Below are 18,237 nucleotides of genomic sequence, written 5' to 3'. Positions count from 1 at the left end.
CCTGATAGTTTGTATGTTCTGCAAATCATTAAAGTATTGCATAAATACACTGATGTCTTAAATGTAATTTTTCATTCTCATACATAAACTTTTATTTGGGCTGTTTCTGTATTGCTCCATTTATTTATTCACATGTCTTGTTTGTTAACTGGCCATACAATTTTTTAAACAACTCACTTTAATTGTGAGACAGAAGTAAGAACAATACATTATTTGACTTAAACTGAAATTTGTCTTTGTTTTGATAAAACACAGTCAACAGGTCATCAGGCAAATAAAACTGTAGGTCCATCAAAGCACCATAGCGGCCTGTGCAGTCTGAGGGGGTCCCGCTGATGGAGAGCAGCAGCACAGTGTCATAATGTGGCATCATTCCTGGTTATGGACAGCAGCTTAGTTTCCAGTCACTCCCTGACTGAGGTGTTTTGACCGAAGAGGCCGTGGTACAGTTCGCTCCGAGCCTCGTCACTCATTGAGCTGTGGTCAACAGGAGCCATGAAGTTGACCAGCTTGCTGTGGACGTGGAAACGGACTTTACGGCCCTTGCTGGCTTTGGTGTCCACCTTCTTCTTGATCTTGCTGCGCAGTTTCTGGATGGCCAGCCACTGCTTGCCCATGGCCACCTGATCGTTGGGGTCCGCTGCGCTGGTCCTGCGCTCGATCAGCTCTCTCAGCAGCTGGTGGTAGAAGTCATCGTCATCAAATATGTCCTCATCCAGGTCCTTCAGGTGTATGTTTGCCTTCAGCTGTTGCTCTGCGCCCTCTCCCTCTGTGGGGACGTTCTCAGACGTGACGGCTGGGGCCTCTTTTTTCCCCAGGATTCTGTACTCTGAACGTTGTGTTTGCGTACGCCGCACCAGCCTTTCATTGTCCATCAGCACCTGCTCCACCTGGGTCAAGATGTTCCTGTCAAATGCCCCAAACCCTTTGTTGCTTTTGCCCATCGTCAGCCTGGTTTTGTCGTGCCACTTCTGTAGTGTGGCATTGCGGTAAGGCTGGAACGCTGCAAAGCGTTTGGCCATGAAGTCCGGGTACTCAGCCATCTCCAATTTCCGTTTAGGTGCTCTGTTTTCCCTCGCCAAGCCCTGTTCTTCATTCTCATCACTGTTTATCTCCTCATCTTCACTTGTAGCTCCATTTCCCCCCACAGCAATAGCTCTTGTGTCTGCATTCTGATACAGCAGCTGGTCCTGCAGCTCCAGCAGCGACCTCTGGAGAGCCTTCAAAGCCTTGTGTGTGTTCTTCAGTGCCCCGGTGAAACCAGCTCCACCCCTCCTCTTGAACTCGGGGAAGGTCTGTGGCTGTGGAAGCTGGTTGGCAGTCACCAGAGCTTTTTGGAGTTTGATCCGCCCCTCGAGTAGCTGGTCCCACAGAGCCAGCTGGTTCTTCACTGCATTCCCTTTCTCCACCTCCTCGTCCACTTTATCTTGAGAAAACGTACGGACAGCTCCTTCATCCTCACCGTCTTCCAACTCATCAGACCCCTCATCTTCATCACTACCTTCAGACTCCTCGTCATCGTCATCGTCGTCATCATCATCATCATCATCCTCATCCTCACTCACACCCAAGTCATCCATGCCCTCTGTTAGTTTGTGGAAGTCCACTCCTTGAGAGACAGATATGCCTGACCCCTTAGGTTTAGACAACAGTTTAGCTTCACTGCCCATCAACTCATCATCCACATCTTCTTCTAAATCGTCCTCCTCCTCCTCTCCCATAGAAGCCTCTTCTTCTTCAATGCTACCCTCTTCCTCCTCCTCCTCCTCACCATCCTCTTCCTCCTCATCACCATCCTCCTCCTCCTCCTCACCAGATCCTTCAATATCCATCAGCAGCTGTTTTCGGGACACTGCCTTCCCTGCATATCGTCTGTCTGTGTCAAAGATCAGGGATGTGTTGCGCTTCCGCAGAGCACTGAGGCCGACCTCATCTTCATCGTCGTCCTCGTTGAATTTCTCTATCACTTTGGCTTTCGTCGTCTCGTCACCGTCATCCTCCGGATCCGCAAATTTAGGCTGAGGATTCAACAGATCCTCGAGCTCTTGTGAAAACGAACCAGCCATGGCTGAAAGTTTACGACAACCACACGTGTGTAGCACTTAGAACCCTGTGTTAGTGCGACGGCCGTGGTCGTTACGTGAATAAAACGCGACGATTCATTATATCTTAGTGTCCATCCCTGGGTTAAGACTTTCAGGTAGTCTTTCATTCTCAGGCAGCGCTCAAAATACAAAGTCAGTAAGGAAATAAATACAGAACCATATAAACAACAATGGGGTATACATATATGTATATGACAACCATGAAATGTTTTTGGCGTAATGATGTGTGTTTTATACGTGTAATTACACATTTACAAATAACGATTAATTGAATTAATTATGTTCAGTTTACACACACATATAAACACACAAATAAATAAAATAACGACAAATGCTCTAGTGAAGAAAGATATCGAATGAGAAGGCTTCAGTTAGTAGTGACTTGAGGCGCTAAATACTGCAGCGCCTGAAAAACATGATTTAGGGCATAGAAGTGACTACTTCCGGTGGCCTTTTTACGCATGCGTACACTGGCGTGGAGTTCCTGGCTCCGGACTGCTGTTGCTAGCTGAGTTTTGTTCGTCAGACTTACCAGAAAGCGCACTTTCTGGAGAGCTAAGATGTCAACAAGCGACTTCTATCTGAGATATTATGTTGGCCACAAAGGAAAGTTTGGACATGAATTCCTGGAATTCGAGTTCAGACCCGACGGTGAGTTCAGTTTGGCGGTAATATGGATGCATTAGCATTTCATCTGTTTAAGCTAATGTGGATAGCTACCCGGCAATGGCTAGGCCGCAGCGGAATCAAAGTGTTTTACAAGCGCCAACTTCTATGTTTGGTTTCCATTAAATCATTCATTCTAATATTTCTTAATAATTGTTACTCTTATATATGTTTAATGCTGTTATGTTTTAAGTAATACCATGCGAGTTTCTACGCGCCATGTGGCCTGTAGGATTGTAGCTACCACAGTGTTTTATTTCAAGTGGGGCATTATTTTCTAGTTAAATGTTTTGTGAATCTTTTCTTGCAGGTAAACTGAGATACGCTAACAACAGCAACTACAAGAATGACGTCATGATCAGAAAAGAGGTAATTTATTATCATTATAAACGTGCCGTAATCTAAGATTGAATCACTAGTAGACGGTAGCCTGTTGGATCACATGCATTATAAGCAGGAGAGGTCATTGAGATTTTTCATTCATGGGGGATGATGATGACCACACAGGAAGAAACATTCATTGTCACACTGCATAACATCACACTTGTATTTTGGTCATTATCAAGTATTTCAAACGTATGTTTATCTGTTCTCTGTGTACCAACACAGGCATATGTACACAAAAGCGTGATGGAGGAGCTGAAAAGGATCATTGATGACAGTGAAATTACCAAGGAAGATGATGCACTGTGGCCGCCTCCTGACAGGGTTGGCAGACAGGTTTGTGAGCAGTTTCTTTGGCCTCTTTACACTTTGTCTACTCTGTTTTATGGAACAACAAAAACAAGTGGATTTACTCATACTCAGGTGTTTATAAAATAAATAACAGCCCATAAAGCTAAGTGATTGCTATAAGATTTCTGAATTTTGTTAAATGATGTTTCAGTACAGGTTTTTATTCTTGCTGTGGTCTGATATTATTTAAATAATATCTGATAGACTATACAGAGCACCCCATTTTCCAATCTGATGAATTTTGTCCGAAACTTTTTGACACATTTTTCCCCTAATTGTCACAGGAGCTGGAGATTGTCATCGGAGATGAGCACATTTCATTCACAACTTCCAAAATTGGTTCCTTGATTGATGTTAACCAATCAAAGTAAGTACTGTATCTAGGAGACGGGGGTAGGAAGCATGCTATACTTGTAACTTCTATAGGGTTTAACTTTAAATTGCTCCATGTTTCAGGGATCCTGAAGGTCTTCGTGTGTTCTACTACCTGGTCCAAGATCTGAAATGTCTTGTCTTCAGTCTGATTGGACTACACTTCAAGATCAAGCCCATCTAAAATCTCAGTTGTTTTGATTCTTTTAATTACTTTTGCTGATGTTTCTGTTGTACTACCGCATTTGTACATTTGCTTTGTGTGGAACTGTTTTTTATTTTAAATAAAGTGGAAAAAAACAGTTCTGTGCTTGCATTCATTCTAATTTACTGTATTTTTAATGAGTGGAAATGACGATTGGTATAATTATGTTTTATTTCAAAATACATTCAACCACAACAAGAAGGCTGTAATTAACAAACAGTACTGATAAATTAAATAGGCTGTATTACTGTGTAAATGCTGTGGTTGAGCTTCACATCATTTTGATAAGGCACAGCATCTGTCTGTAAACTATCTGCTACTGCATGAATAATATGACCAGAACTAGGCGTCTTTGCTGTTTATGCTCTTCACAAGCATACAGTACACTGCTGTCAGAAATGACACGTGAAAGTTGGCCACAAACATCAGTGTGTTGACTAGGACTTACTGGAAGTAGAAACTTGTTTAATGTAGTTTTACTTACATTAATAAATAATGTTTATGGCTAACGTCCATTTTGAAGGGTTCACAATAGAAGCATTGTTTTCTTCACTTTCACATCAGTGCCTCAAAATAGATGAACATGATAGATTAATTACAGAAATTCAACATATTGTGATTCCTGTAAGTACAAAACATTACCTCTTCATTTCTGCACATTTGAGTTAGTTAGAGCTGTGACTAAAACTACACTGTCTTCTCTTCATTTTTTTAGTTTAGTGATTTGCCTTCTAGAACAGTGAAAATGTCCTCTAAAGACTTGTGGACACACTGCAAGAACTCGTGGACATTGCGAGCCGGGTAGCTGGACACGTTGCATCCGATCCAGTCATCATGGACGCCGTAGCCAACGCCAAACCCGTCAGGCACCACAGGGGCAAAGCCACCGAGGCTGACAGCGGGACTGGTGAGGGTGCTGGTAGAGAGGATGTTGTGGTTGATGGTGGCATAAGCTGGGTCTGTGTACAGGCTGTGCAGGGCTTGGCCCTTAGAGTTGGCCAGGTATCTCATGGCAAACAGGTGACGGTCAAAACCTTGACCTGAGAAAAAGAGGAGAGGTCGTATATATTGTTAAAATGTATTATATGAGATGGTGCTTTCAAAATGACTCATCCATTCCCTGTTATGACTCATTATCAAACATTCTGTTTAAACAAACAGAACCGGGGTAATTTAAACACAGGATAAAGCAATATAATTTTCATGTGCTTCACAGAAAGTAAATATAGTGCATTAAGAAAAATATTGGAAAGAAGGTTACTCTAAATTGTACAGCTTTTATCTTATCTTATCTTATCTTATCTTATCTTATCTTATCTTATCTTATCTTTGTGTTTATCTTTTATCATCTGAAAATACTGCTCAGAATAGCTCTTGGTCTTCCAAGTAGACATAATCACGTGTCATACACACCCATAGCCGCTTCCCTGGTGAGCTGCCCATGATACTTTGAACACTCATGGAGCATGGCTCTCAGCTGCTCCACGCTGTGTTTTCCTGGCTCGCAAACAAAAGCATGAGAGCACTGCTTGGTGTGTATAGTGGCAGGTCGGATGGTCTCTGTACGACCGTGCTTGAAGGCTGCGGTGCTGCAGGACTCATATGTGGCTACTGTTTGCCCATACTGCCTCAGGAACCCCATCTGAAAAGCCAGCTGGGCTACAGCATCTGGACTCAGCTTGCTCTTCTTCAACTGCTCCTTCCCACCCTTCTTGAACTCCATGGCATCAATGGTGAGTTTTGACACAGCTGAGTCAAAGGTCTCCTTTGCTTTTTTGATGCCGTTCTTCAGCTCACTGTCCAGGTTGAAGTGCAGTCTTCGCACGGCAGAGGCTGAATCCATGGGGGCAGCAGCAGATCCTGGGTGAACCAGCGGCTTCTCTGTTGTGTCTTTAAAGATCTCATTCTGAAAGCGGAGCACTGCTACTCCATCACCCCAGGAGTGCTCGAAATTAATAGCTGCCTGTCCGTCTTTGGTCAGGATGATGCTGAAGGACTTGTCATACCAGCGGTTACAGCCATCACCGTGCAGCATGTTGTGGGAGATCTGGATATGATTCTGCATGCTCTCATCATCCAGGCACAGACAGAACAGGGCGCTGTCAACGATCTGTAAATCCTCTGCATTTCCAGCAGCTATCAGCTTTTCCCTCAGCCCGGCCCAAACATCCCTGTTCTCACTGGTCAAGACACCCAGTGGGAAGTCAGGCGCTGGTGTCGAGTCAGACAAGATGTACTTCAGGTGGGACTGAATCTCTGCAGGCTTCACTAAATTCCCATCCCTGTCTACAATGTCAAACGCATACATGTTGCCCTTCCTCATGACTATCAGATGTCGGGCTTTCTCATCAGTGAAGAGCTCATCCCGTCCTCTCTTGGGAACACGAGTTGAGTTAAAGAGACGAAAGTACTGAGACATGTCCAGGGGGTAGGCATTCACCATATAGGCTCCATACCAAGACAGTGAAGACGGGACCCAGCGGATCAAGTTTTTGAAACTGTCTGTGTCACTTTTAGCTGGATTCAGGTGGAAAACTTCAGGCTCCAGTAAGCTGGCTCGCAGCGTTTTCATAAAACGCACTGCTGAACACACCATATTGGTCGCCCGCACCAGCTGGTCATTGTATTCAGGCTTTGGGTCAGGGTTAAAGGACATGAAGGGGTTGAAATTCAGCACCACAGAATCACGTGCAGAGAGGTACATATCAAACCACGGCCCTAGGAGAAAAGAAGTTTTTTTTTAAATCTGATTTACTGGTTAAAGTACTTGATAGCTGCAGATTGGTCATCAATAGGACATTTACCTGAGATGTAGCTTGTGTGCTTATTGCTTTTGTCCTGAGCCACAAGTTCCTCATGTAGCTGTTTCCCCACACCATTCTGAAAATCCTGTGCATGTTTCTCGGTTGTTCTGCAGGAATATGACAAAGATGATTGAAGGAAAAGTGTCATGCAACAAAACAGGAAATGAAAAGTCTTTGTTAAATCTTACCTGAACTGGTCATCTGTCAGCAAAGGCCTCTGGGCAGCCAAATACCTCCTGATGGTTTCCTCCAGTTTTGGTATAGGCAGTCTGAGCAGTAGAAGAACATCAATACAGGTGACCTTCTGTTAGGTCACTGCCCCCTAGTGGTCACTTAGCTTAAATTAACTTGCCCTTTTACCTATATTCATTTCTAAGCTCAATGTATAACCTTTTAAAATTCAGAACACACTAGTAGAGCCACTGGACACGTTCAGTGTGGTGCAGTTTTATATTAACTAAATAAATAGGAACAAGTGTGTGTGGGTTAACATTAAAAGACCTCTTGACAAATATTTCACCTCCTTACCTAGGTAAACTCTTCTGGTAATGCATCGACGGGACGACACTTTGGTGCAGATACTCCGATGAGGAGCCTTTTTTGCTGCTGTACCGTCGAGCATGGATCCCCACTGCGGAACTTGTTAAATGAATTAAACTCCCAGACTTCCACACAGTGGAGACGCGCTGTAGGGAAAGCTGACTGGCCATGGCTCTAGTTAGTAAAATGAATACCTGTAAGGGTTTTATCGACGTAAAATAACACCAGGTGGCTGAATATATGTGCCAGAACGAGAGGAAGCGCCACGGCTAGCTGCCACAGACCGAACCCTGTCCTGTTTCTTTTAGGAACATCCAGCTGTCTGTGTAAGTGAAGGCAATAGCTAACAAGCTAACATTAGCAGCCGACAAATTAGCTTGACTATTGTATGCGTTTAGCACTTATACGACTTTTATCCAATTTGCCTATCGTACATAACGCGACGCGATTTAATGAAAGTTAAACAAAACGTCGGATAAAAAAATAATGACGGAATTGACAACAGGAAATATAACAGGTAAAGCGGGTCACGTGACGGTACAGTGGCCGACAGAGCTCAAACACGTAAAAGACTACATTATTAGTTTGATTGTTGCTAGGCAATCTCTTTCTTCTTCTTCTATCTCTTCTTTCTTATTCTTCCGTACTTTTTTTGGCGCAGCGTATCTTCAGCATACTATTCAACTATCAAAATGTTCATCTCACAGAGGACATTCCGGGTCAACTTTTTTTCAACAAATTATAGTTTTTGTTTAATTATATTGTTATAAATTATAGATTGCAGATTCTCCAGCAATTCAGAGCAATCCTTCACATCAGCGTTCAAAGCAATGCTTCAGCTGCAGCAATTTGCATTTTCTTCGGTAAATGCCCTTTCTAGTTGACTTATTGTTTATATGCATAACATTTCTGTTTTCATTACATTGTATTACATGTTACATGTTTTTTCTTCATAAAGAGTTGTCATTTACTAGTAACAAAATAAATTGTATTGTATTTTTTGTAATAATAAATTAATTGCAGCCAACACAAAAATACACAAATTAGTTATGCGGGCTAAACAAATAGGTGATGCTAGTTTAGAGATCTAAACCTGGTTTATTTCTGTGTGTTATTGTGAGTGTACTTTTAGTGACCTCTGTAATGGATTCTGAGAGAGGGCAGGTGGTCTACGAGAACAGAGAAAAGCAATCATGTGACCTTCAGAACTGCCAGCTGATCAGTGGCTCTCTTGGAAACAGGGCTCAGTCTGTGGTAAGGCATATAAAAAAAATCGATGTTATTTTCTCCAGACAAATCTGAATTGTTTCGTTTCGATATTTCAGTTCCCCATCATGTGGTCTTCTTGCCAGCAGAGGGCATTGGTTTCCTGGTGATTGGCTGTGTGGTCTGAGCCCAAGAATTCACAAGCGCTTATTGAACTGTTCAGCGAAGATGGCAGCATGGCCTGGCTTCCCATGGTTTGTGTTCTATGTATTTGGGACAAATGAGAAGAGCGAGCGAGTCATTGTAAGTGGGATATTGGCCTTGAGTCCTCCCCCACTTACCAACCTCTGCCACCACTATCTGCAGCCCACCCACCCACCCACCCACCCTCTGCTCTACAAAAGCAGTGAGGGTCATAGTTCAGCATTTCCATTAGACTGATGAGATTTTTCTGATGCTGTCTTGCTCTCGTACTTTGTGTATTATCCCAGTATGATTTGATGACCTTTTTTTTGCAGAGCCTATACCATATAGGCGACAGCATTCTCGATTCTTTAAAATGCTTTTTATACTGCTGTGCAACTGTTTGACATCCAGCAGTTATCACTGTAAGCCACAGTCCTTTCACCTTTCAATATCATGACATTTTTTTCAGTCAGGGTGAAGGTAATTTAAAACGACAGGCCCTACATGACACAGTGGAATGGATATGCGATTTTGATCACGTTCACCTCTGTAACTACCTCAAATCTCTTGATTCATCAGTAAATCAGAACTCATCTAACTTGAAACGCTGCTGGTCTTAGAGATTTGTCCTTGATGAATAGCTGTGAAGAGATGCTACTTGTTTACTGAGGCAGCTGAGGGATTTTGTGTTCTTATTAGACAGAGATAGAGTATTAACTTTTAAAATAAGATTTGTTCTTCGTGAATAGCTGTAAAAAGATGCTACTTGTTTAGACAGCTAAGGGAGAGAGAGCATTCACATTTGTACGGTCCAAGTCATGCTTTAGAAACATACTGTCTACCACAACATGTAGATCACATCTGCATTGGTGGAAACTTCTACATTGTTCAGCTCAGGAAGCAGACCTTATCTACTTTTAAGATTAGACTTAAAACCTCTTTTGTTAATCATTGTCATAATAATGGCTAAAGCTGATAGTTAAAGGTGGCACAGGTAACACAGAGCCATTTATGCTGCTATAGATCACTATAGACCACATCCACTGAGAAACTGTTCTCTTCTGTTACACTCCCTCATGTAGGTGCCACTCTTGTGTGTCTGCATCAATCTTCTCCCCTCTCCTCAGGCTATCTGTTCTATTCATAAATCACAAGACTACAAGAGAAAAAATAACACAATCATTTTTCTCCCCTTGAGGTCTTGCTGTCTCCACACATTGTCTCTCTCTGTAAATCCAAAAGCTATCTTTGGCTCTGTATGTTGACCTATAGTTCCAGCCTTGCAGACCTGCCCACCAGTGTTAATTAACCTGCTTGGGATACATCTAATATGAATACTTATTTGTAAAAGTAGGAATATTTCCTAGTTGTGATATAAATCGACAGCCCATGCAGTGAAATTTCCTCACTTTTGTAATTGAAAGTTGAACCAATGTAAAGCCCCCTTTTTTCTCTAATAATAGCCAAAAATGCTGAAATCAAATTTGCATCTGGATTGAAAAATCCAGAAGAAGAACCGATCAGAGACAACAAAATCTGCATATTCAACATTGCCAAACTTAAAGTCTTTATATTTTATATTTTATTTCTAAAGAAATTATAGAAACTAGACTTTCTTGATTACAGTCAGTACTCACTCACATAATTTCTGCAAACATTGTATAATTGTGTGGTAATGGAATTTTGGAGCCGATTTAGTCTAGCTCTGCTAGTGTTTACTGTGATGGATTATACGAATCAAGCCAGTCTAAACGTGTGGCTTAAGTATAAAAAGATGAATGGAACCTGTGTTTGTGAGGCATGGCGGAACACAACACATCCAAAAGCTCAGCAGCATGATGTGCTTATTTACTTGTGTGTTGTGTTTTGCCTATAATTATAGTGTGAAATCAGATAAGATAAAAGAAACACAAAGGAGACTCTGTTTGTTTTCAGCGCTCTCAGACCCCCTTGAGCTATCTGGCATCGACACGTCGAGTCTGAAGAAGCAGGAAGAAACAAGGAAGTGTCGTTAGCTCACAGCGGTGCGAAGTACAAGCTACATCTGCTGGTCTGACAAACCAGAGAAACCAGAGAAACCAGAGACGCTGCTAGCTTACACAGTTTCATAGCAAAATGCCTGAAATACACACACCAAGGTAAGAATATTGATTATATGAATATATGAATGATTCAGAGGTCACCCTGCTCGTTCTTAAACACCTAGCTTGGAAATAGGTTAAATGTCAAACAAACGGCTGTCCTACTTATTTAGTATTACAATACTGTATTTAGTTAGTTTGCCCGATCTTCTTTGCTTGCATCCATGCAACACAGATACTCGTATAGTTTCTCCTGTTTGCATAAAATGAATCGTTGTCGTGGGTTTGCAGAGCAGCCTTCTCCCCAGCTAGCTCACAGGTGGAATAAGATGCTGACATTCCTGCTCGTTCTTTGTAGGAATTGTGTTGATGGTAAGATGCCAGCTTATTCAGTGATTGGCTGGTCTGCTTTGGATCCTGGAAGCTGAGCAGAGCAACAAGTCTTAAAGCTCCAGGCTGCAAAAGTAATTTTACAGAGTTTTGATTGCCAGGGGGCTTTTAATTTGGAATTATCGAAGGTATTGTGTAAAACTGTTTTATGAAAATGCTCTCCCCTCAAATATGACCAAATATATTCATCTACCAGAGAGAAAAATGAAGGAAAGTCCTGTCTTCTAGTTATCATAGAGAGTCAGGCATATCACATATAATAGCACATTCACAGAGGTGCATGAACTCTTAAGAAACATCTGTATTTCTGTATAAATATGACCCAAGACAAACGAAACAAATGAATCAATTTATGTGAACCTCTATGGTTTGTAGCATTTCTATTGAAAGGTAAGTTCAATCATTAACAATGAAGATGGGGTATCAGTGAGTGTCCTGTTCCAGGGCAGACATACATGTCCATCCACCAGTTTCTTGTTAAACAAATGTTAACTTATACACGTGTCATAGCTTAGCAGCTAATCAACTGACTACTCCTGCAACTGGATAAGGTCATGGTCGGTGAATGTGTGCTCACATAATGCAGATGATTAGAGAGTGACAGCCACTTGTGCATGTGCTTTATCAACTAAAATGAGCACTACTACAAATAAATGAAGGTGTAATCAGTTACTTGTCTGTGGTGTTTATTTATTTATTAAGGTTTTCATCTCATTTACCACCTTGTCATAGGATTCAAGCCATTAATACCAGTGCCAGTGATGGACTGGAGGGGTTCAAGGCACATGCTGTGTTCCAGGAAATTGACAAGAAGCTTCAGGAGGTGAGTGTTTTCAGTGACAGACCTAAGACCAGTGTTGGGAAGGATACGTTTAAAAAGTATTCAGTTACAGAATGCAGATTACATGTCCTAAAATGTTGGATTACTGAAATTATTGCATTGCATTTTTAAGTGATTGAATGCAGCGATCAGTCCCAGCTTACTACAAAGGACGGTATGAAACATCCAATAAAACATGTCCTGACTGCTTTTACATCAATGTTATTCTGTTTAGAGACACAGAAATGGAATGTCATAAAACTACCTGACTGCAGCCACATGTTCCTACTTAAATGTTAATCAGCCTGGATTTTGGACGGAGTTAGCTAGCAGCTAATAGCTCACTAGTTCACTCATTCAAGTGTATCATGATTGAGGAGCATTATAAGATGACACCTTTACTCTTCATCCTCATCCTCAGACTCTGAACTCCATCAGTTGCAGCTGCACTGTAAAAATCAGACTGAATATTTTTGGTTGTATTCATCTGTAGTTCCTGAAGCTTATCTCCGCCCATCCACTCACATTCAGTGTTTCTCGGCCTTTTGAGCCTCGTGGTGGCACATTTGGATCAGTTCCCAATCTGTCATTTCACAGCACAAAATTAATTTCAAGCTTATGTTGACTCAATCAGACAAATGGTTTCCTCCAAAAAAACTCTGTTTTTAAGTAGTTACCTTTGTGTGACCTCAATCATGTCAGATTCATCTTAGGCTCGCTGGCGGTGCTGTTTATGTAATGAATGGGATTTAACATGAGTGAGGGAATAGCAGCAGGGGGCAGTCTGGCAACTTTCAAACATGGTGTAATATGGCAGAAAAAAAACAGACTTAAAAATTTAGCTGCGGAGCTTATCTCTATCTTATCTGAGAGAATATGTTGTCCCACTTTGTGGTTTCAGTGATGAGCGGAGGAGTGGATGTTTCAGTTTCTTTTCAAATCCCAGTTTTAAGCAGATTTTGGGTGATATTTCAGACCATTTTAACCAAGTTTATGCCTTGTGTTTGTTGTATATTGAACTGTAGAGTGTTTGTATTAGTACATTAATTTAAAAATGTGTGAGAGTCCTGAGGACTTGTTTTTAGTCCAATAGAACTTTTTGTCCTATGTGGTGCATCGAAGTGTGTTTTTTTTAAAGTGTATGTGGTTTGGCCTTGTGTTCAAATGACTGTCAACTGTTACTTTGTGATACAAACACATCTAAAATGGCTTTTTAGGATTATAATATTGGCACAATTGTGTTAATTCCACATAAAAGCCTGTTCTGAGTGGAGTATCATGTCTTTCTCTGCTCTCAGCTTCTATCCTCTGAGAGAAAAGAACAAAACACTTGTAGAGATGTGAATAGTGCATTTTTTCAATAATGTCAAGTTACGTCAACAGTAGCCCACAGCTAATTTATCTAGGCTGAAAGGTGGAACGTAGAATAGTGAATAAAATGTTTTTGTTAAGCTGCCCCAAAGTCTCACAATGTCTCAATACTTTCCTTTATTGTCAAACTAAACAAGAAGGTTACTGAATACAAACTGTCTGCACAGGAAGGGGAGCAGTTTGTGAAAAAGATCGGAGGGGTGTTCGCCTTCAAGGTGAAGGACGGCCCGAATGGACAGGAGGCAACGTGGTTTGTGGACGTGAAGAACGGCAAAGGCTGCGTTCACAATGATACAGGTGAGACAGTGTCAACAAGGGCTTTCTGTTTCGTACGTCCATGGAAACAGACTGCTGGAACACGAATGTGAATACAGTTTAAAGTTCTGCTTTAAATGTGTAAATGTATTGTGTAATGTGCATTTGTCCCCTATACGTTTGACAGTATCATTGCTTCTCTGCCCTACAGATAAGAAAGCAGATTGTACCATATCTATGTCAGATACAGATTTGTTGGCCTTGATGACAGGAAAGATGAACCCACAGACGGTGAGTGTTCAACCAGGCAAAACTATGTGTTAACATTGTGTTCAGTCCAAAAACTTCCAGTAAATAGTTTTTCTGAGAAAGACAGATGTCAAAACAAACACACGGCAGTTTGCCAATACGCTGCAACTGGTGACCTCAAAACAGTAAGGTCAATGACCTGTGAAAGTGTCAGAGTCCACGGAGACCAGATAAAAGAGCATGCAGCTGTACTGCATGATGCAAACATCTTATCACACTGGTACTTTCTGCATAGGTTGGAAAATAAAAAAGTTCATCTATTGAAAAATAAAAACCGACACATCCACAATGCATATTATCAGATATCCATACTTTTTATTTTATCTTCCAAATAATCAAATGTCATCAAATGTTTGTTTTTATTTCTAACATTAGTAAGACTTATGTATAAGTGTAGGTATCAGTATCAGCAAGTAAACCAGTCTGTTCATGATGAAACGGCACCTTTATTCAACGTGTAAAATTCTAGCATTGCCCCCATTTTGTGTGAACAATCCATTCTTCCTCGCTGCTGGTAAACAGTACACTGCCAGCTTTCTGTGCAGTATGAGCCAGACCAACTGTAGATAAATGCCAACCATTTAGAAATCTTTCACAGCGGAAGATCCAACAGGTGAAACAGCGGCATGTGGAGAAGCCGGGGCTTCAGTCTGTTTGAAGACACTTTACGTGGAAGAGATTTTAAATAGATTTTAACCTCTACTGACTTTTATATGTATGGCCCAATACTCAAATTTAGCTATTAGAATGTATAAAGATACCTTTGATGAATAATTCATCTTGTCAGGGTTCAACCTGCCTGTATGTCCCTGCAACAGTACGGCACATCAGCACCTCTCCGTCTCTTCTCTTTTGCTGTCTCTGCTCCCTCTTGTTTTTCATGCTCTGAAACTAAAATGTATTATTAGAAAAAGCAGTGAATCATAATGTCAGGCCATTTGAAATAGTGACGTATTGACTCTCTACCAATAGGCCTTTTACTGTCATTACAGTTCTTCCTGCTGCTTTGTCATTTAGAAATATAGCAGATTTTTTTTTATATTTTAGAAAAAAAAACAGAATGGGTTAATTCTTCAACACGCATGAAGCTGTCATTCTCCTTCCGATAACAGGGCGAACAGTTCATCAATTTGTGATACGTGGTCAAATTGTTACAATCATCATGCGACGCCCTGTTTCATTTAGCTCCGGTCCACCGACCGTTCATTTCTCCACTGTGCGCCTGTGCCATGTGGTTTTCTGATATTTCATAAGCTGTTGTTGCCATTGCCCCACTTTTTCCCTGGGTTGAGTTAATCTCTCACGGTAACTCTTAAAACCAGCAGCATGTAGTTCTCTGTGCCTCAGATTCCAAACTATCTGGATGACGTGTGTGTGTGTGTGTGTGTTTTAATTCACAGGCATTTTTCCAGGGCAAGCTGAAGATCACAGGGAACATGGGCCTGGCCATGAAGCTTCAAAGCCTGCAGCTGCAGCCGGGAAAAGCCAAGCTGTAAGACGACATGCAGGCGATAGCTGTAACTACACCTCTCAACACTGAATATAGTCAAAACCACAAAGAATTTAGCAGCAAGTCAGGTTTCAGTCTCCTGACTGAACAACTTTTCCTCACTGAATGACCAGGGGATTTGCCTGCAGCCCTGCTATTAGAAGTGGAGGATAAGGATAGAGGGATGAATAATTACCTATCTAATCAGGTCACTCTCTGAGAGCCCACTGCAATAGAGAAGGGGGCTCTGTGCTTTGTCATACTAATCCAATGTTTAATAACCATATCTTTGACTTTATTATGTCTGAATTTGTTTCAAGTAGACTAAATTGATGTCATTTTTCCGCCACCATGGACAGTCGTAAGTGCCTCCTCCTCTCAGATCAAAGTTCCCAGCCAGCAACATCGAAATGTTTTTCGACTGTGGCTGAACATTTTAATTCTCTGCTGTGTTTAAAGATTTCTACTAAATAAATAGCTGGGTGGTCTCACACGGGTCTATCATTTTTTTTTTTTTAAACTGTGTTTGTACTCGGCACACACCCTTTGACTGCTGCCAGCGACTTCATGTTTAGAATAATTTTACACACATAAAAATCCAGAAGAGTTTATCTGTGAAATGGCACATAAAATAAGATTTAACAACATGTTTTTCTGTTTAAGACCGTGGCTGCTTTTATGATCAGAACGTAACATTAAGTTTATGGATGTTAGAATGGAAATACTGGCCAGCTTTCAATCCTCACTCAGTGAAATAAAGCAGATATTAAAAGTACAGTTTTAGAGGCCCTCTGTTCAGATATGACAGTACTTTGAAGTCAGTGTGCAGCGTTCTGGCTTTGCTTCCTTTTTTGGAGGACGCAGTGCTTTTCCAAACACTGCAGTAACCCGCTTCCAGACTGCCACGCGGTAGTTTTTCCTTTGTACACGGAGGAGCATGGCTAAAAGACAAATCTGTTAACTAGCTCTGACCCAGATTCCACTGCAGCTTTGGCTCTGCTCTTGTAGATTTCTGGGTCTTACTCTACAGTCACACCAGAGGTTATTTTGGATACTCATTACAATGTGGTGCAATTTTCATCAAACCTTAATGCACATTTGTGGAGTACTGCATTTTACATGTATCCACTGCTCTACCCGTGATAGAAAGTAGCACCTTACAGATGTAAACATAGAAGCTTTTGTATTTATGACAGTACAAAACAAGGTGAGCAAGCCTAGCTGATGCATTTGTAGCTCAGTTGCTGAGACAAAAAAAAAACAAACCATCTCTGATCCCTACATTGTCAGCTAGATTCAGGTGATTCAGTGTGATCCATGGGGGGATGTGGGTTTGTTTTTAGCTTAAAACAGAACAGCCTGTTTGTTTTGCTTCTCACAACAGGCACCATGTAGGAATATAAAGTTTATCTGGCAGATCACCATGCAGGCTGAATGACATGACTTTGACTCTACATCCCCCTCTCTTGCTATTCTACACAGGTGTGGACCATGGCTCGCATTTTAGCATGCTAAAATGCCACTTCTTACTAATGACAAAGTTGGTTGCTGATTGGTTGAAAGGTTCTTTGTAGCAGTGGTGACTTGTCTTCTGTAGGTCTGTTATAAGTAAGTTATCTGTACTTAATTGGGGGCAACAATAAAGGACAGTTCTGTAGTCCATTGCATTATGGGATTTGTAGGAATGTGTGGTACTAAAGTTCAGCTCCATCGGTTTCTTTTATAGATGTGCAGCTGTTCAGGTCTTAATCAGCATGATGATGTGCATGCTTGCTCTGCTGTCACTGTGACCGTGACATGGATAAAAATGTTTGCTATTTCGTGTGCCTTGTGCAACAACAACAACAACACAGCAGTGGTTCAGCGTTTATACAAGCCATTACTTTCCAGGGAAATAATTATCTGCTGTGTCATATGTTTCCCAAAACTCTGGAGTTTGTTCAAAACAAGCAGAAGATAAGTTGGGCAAATTGGAGCAGCAAAAAAAAACCACACACACACACACACACACACACACACACACACACACACACTGGGTGGGACTTGGATTCAAAATACAATGTCCTGTGGACAAGAGATTCCTCTTGTAGATTAATTAGCCGATGATCCTAGCTGTGTTTGGAAACAAGATATTATCATGCAAACATCACAGTGGCAACAAATGAGTTAATGAAGTTTCATCCTTATCAGGAGTCCACACTTGAATCTTCTTCTCTTAATTTCTTCTCAAACTCCTGGTGAGGTGTTTGTGTTCTTGTCTAAATAAACACATAGTGATGGTTTCCTGATTTATGGTTTGACCATAAAAACCTAAAATCAAAATGAACCCAGTTTTCATGTTAATGGGAAAAATGTGGAAATATTCTTTCTCGATTTTTGCTTTTTCTGTTTCGATTGACTTTTTTTTTCTAGGTCATGAGTGGGAAGTTATTGTAAGCAGTATGTTTAGTGTTTAGTGTGTTTGCCTTCTCAAAAGAGGCATCTGAAATACACAGCAGTCCCTCTGCTGACTGAACAATATGATTTGTTGGCTGTGAGCGTCTAGTGAGAACAACTTTGGGGTATCAACCAGAAAACACACACACACACAAATAAATAGAAAGTAAACACAAAATTGAGAAAGAACATTCCACAGCTGGAAACTGAGATATGAAAATCAATTGGCCGCTATGCGCACAGACCCGCCCTCCTTTTGGTTCATCG

The 18,237-nt window shown here is 41.3% G+C and overlaps 4 protein-coding genes across 4 annotated transcripts; 2 read left to right on the top strand and 2 right to left on the bottom strand.

The window, feature by feature from the left end:
- Positions 1-67: 67 nt before the first annotated feature.
- aatf (apoptosis antagonizing transcription factor) lies at positions 68-2,124 on the bottom strand. The gene has a single exon (XM_028404571.1). The coding sequence runs from the start codon at positions 2,064-2,066 to the stop codon at positions 405-407; it is 1,662 nt and encodes a 553-aa protein (XP_028260372.1). The 5' UTR covers positions 2,067-2,124; the 3' UTR covers positions 68-404.
- A 433-nt stretch (positions 2,125-2,557) lies between these two features.
- Positions 2,558-4,180, top strand: magoh (mago homolog, exon junction complex subunit). Its single transcript, XM_028404386.1, has 5 exons — positions 2,558-2,756; positions 3,082-3,140; positions 3,381-3,491; positions 3,791-3,873; positions 3,963-4,180. Exons 1-5 carry the CDS (start codon positions 2,666-2,668, stop codon positions 4,060-4,062), a joined length of 444 nt encoding a protein of 147 aa, XP_028260187.1. The 5' UTR covers positions 2,558-2,665; the 3' UTR covers positions 4,063-4,180.
- A 55-nt stretch (positions 4,181-4,235) lies between these two features.
- Positions 4,236-7,983, bottom strand: cpt2 (carnitine palmitoyltransferase 2). The gene is made up of 5 exons (XM_028404384.1): positions 7,416-7,983; positions 7,076-7,156; positions 6,888-6,994; positions 5,497-6,801; positions 4,236-5,123 (listed from the first exon to the last, which is right to left on the bottom strand). Exons 1-5 carry the CDS (start codon positions 7,595-7,597, stop codon positions 4,795-4,797), a joined length of 2,004 nt encoding a protein of 667 aa, XP_028260185.1. The 5' UTR covers positions 7,598-7,983; the 3' UTR covers positions 4,236-4,794.
- Positions 7,984-10,689: 2,706 nt separating this feature from the next.
- On the top strand, positions 10,690-16,025 carry scp2b (sterol carrier protein 2b). Its single transcript, XM_028402856.1, has 5 exons — positions 10,690-10,957; positions 12,023-12,113; positions 13,649-13,778; positions 13,948-14,027; positions 15,446-16,025. The coding sequence occupies exons 1-5, from the start codon at positions 10,935-10,937 to the stop codon at positions 15,539-15,541; spliced, it is 420 nt and encodes a 139-aa protein (XP_028258657.1). The 5' UTR covers positions 10,690-10,934; the 3' UTR covers positions 15,542-16,025.
- Positions 16,026-18,237: the final 2,212 nt, after the last annotated feature.

This window comes from Parambassis ranga, chromosome 4 (genome assembly GCF_900634625.1).
Source record: "Parambassis ranga chromosome 4, fParRan2.1, whole genome shotgun sequence".
Lineage (NCBI taxonomy): Eukaryota > Metazoa > Chordata > Actinopteri > Ambassidae > Parambassis > Parambassis ranga.
The sequence above is the reverse complement of the archived record's forward strand: the minus strand, read 5'-3'. Positions and strand labels throughout refer to the sequence as shown.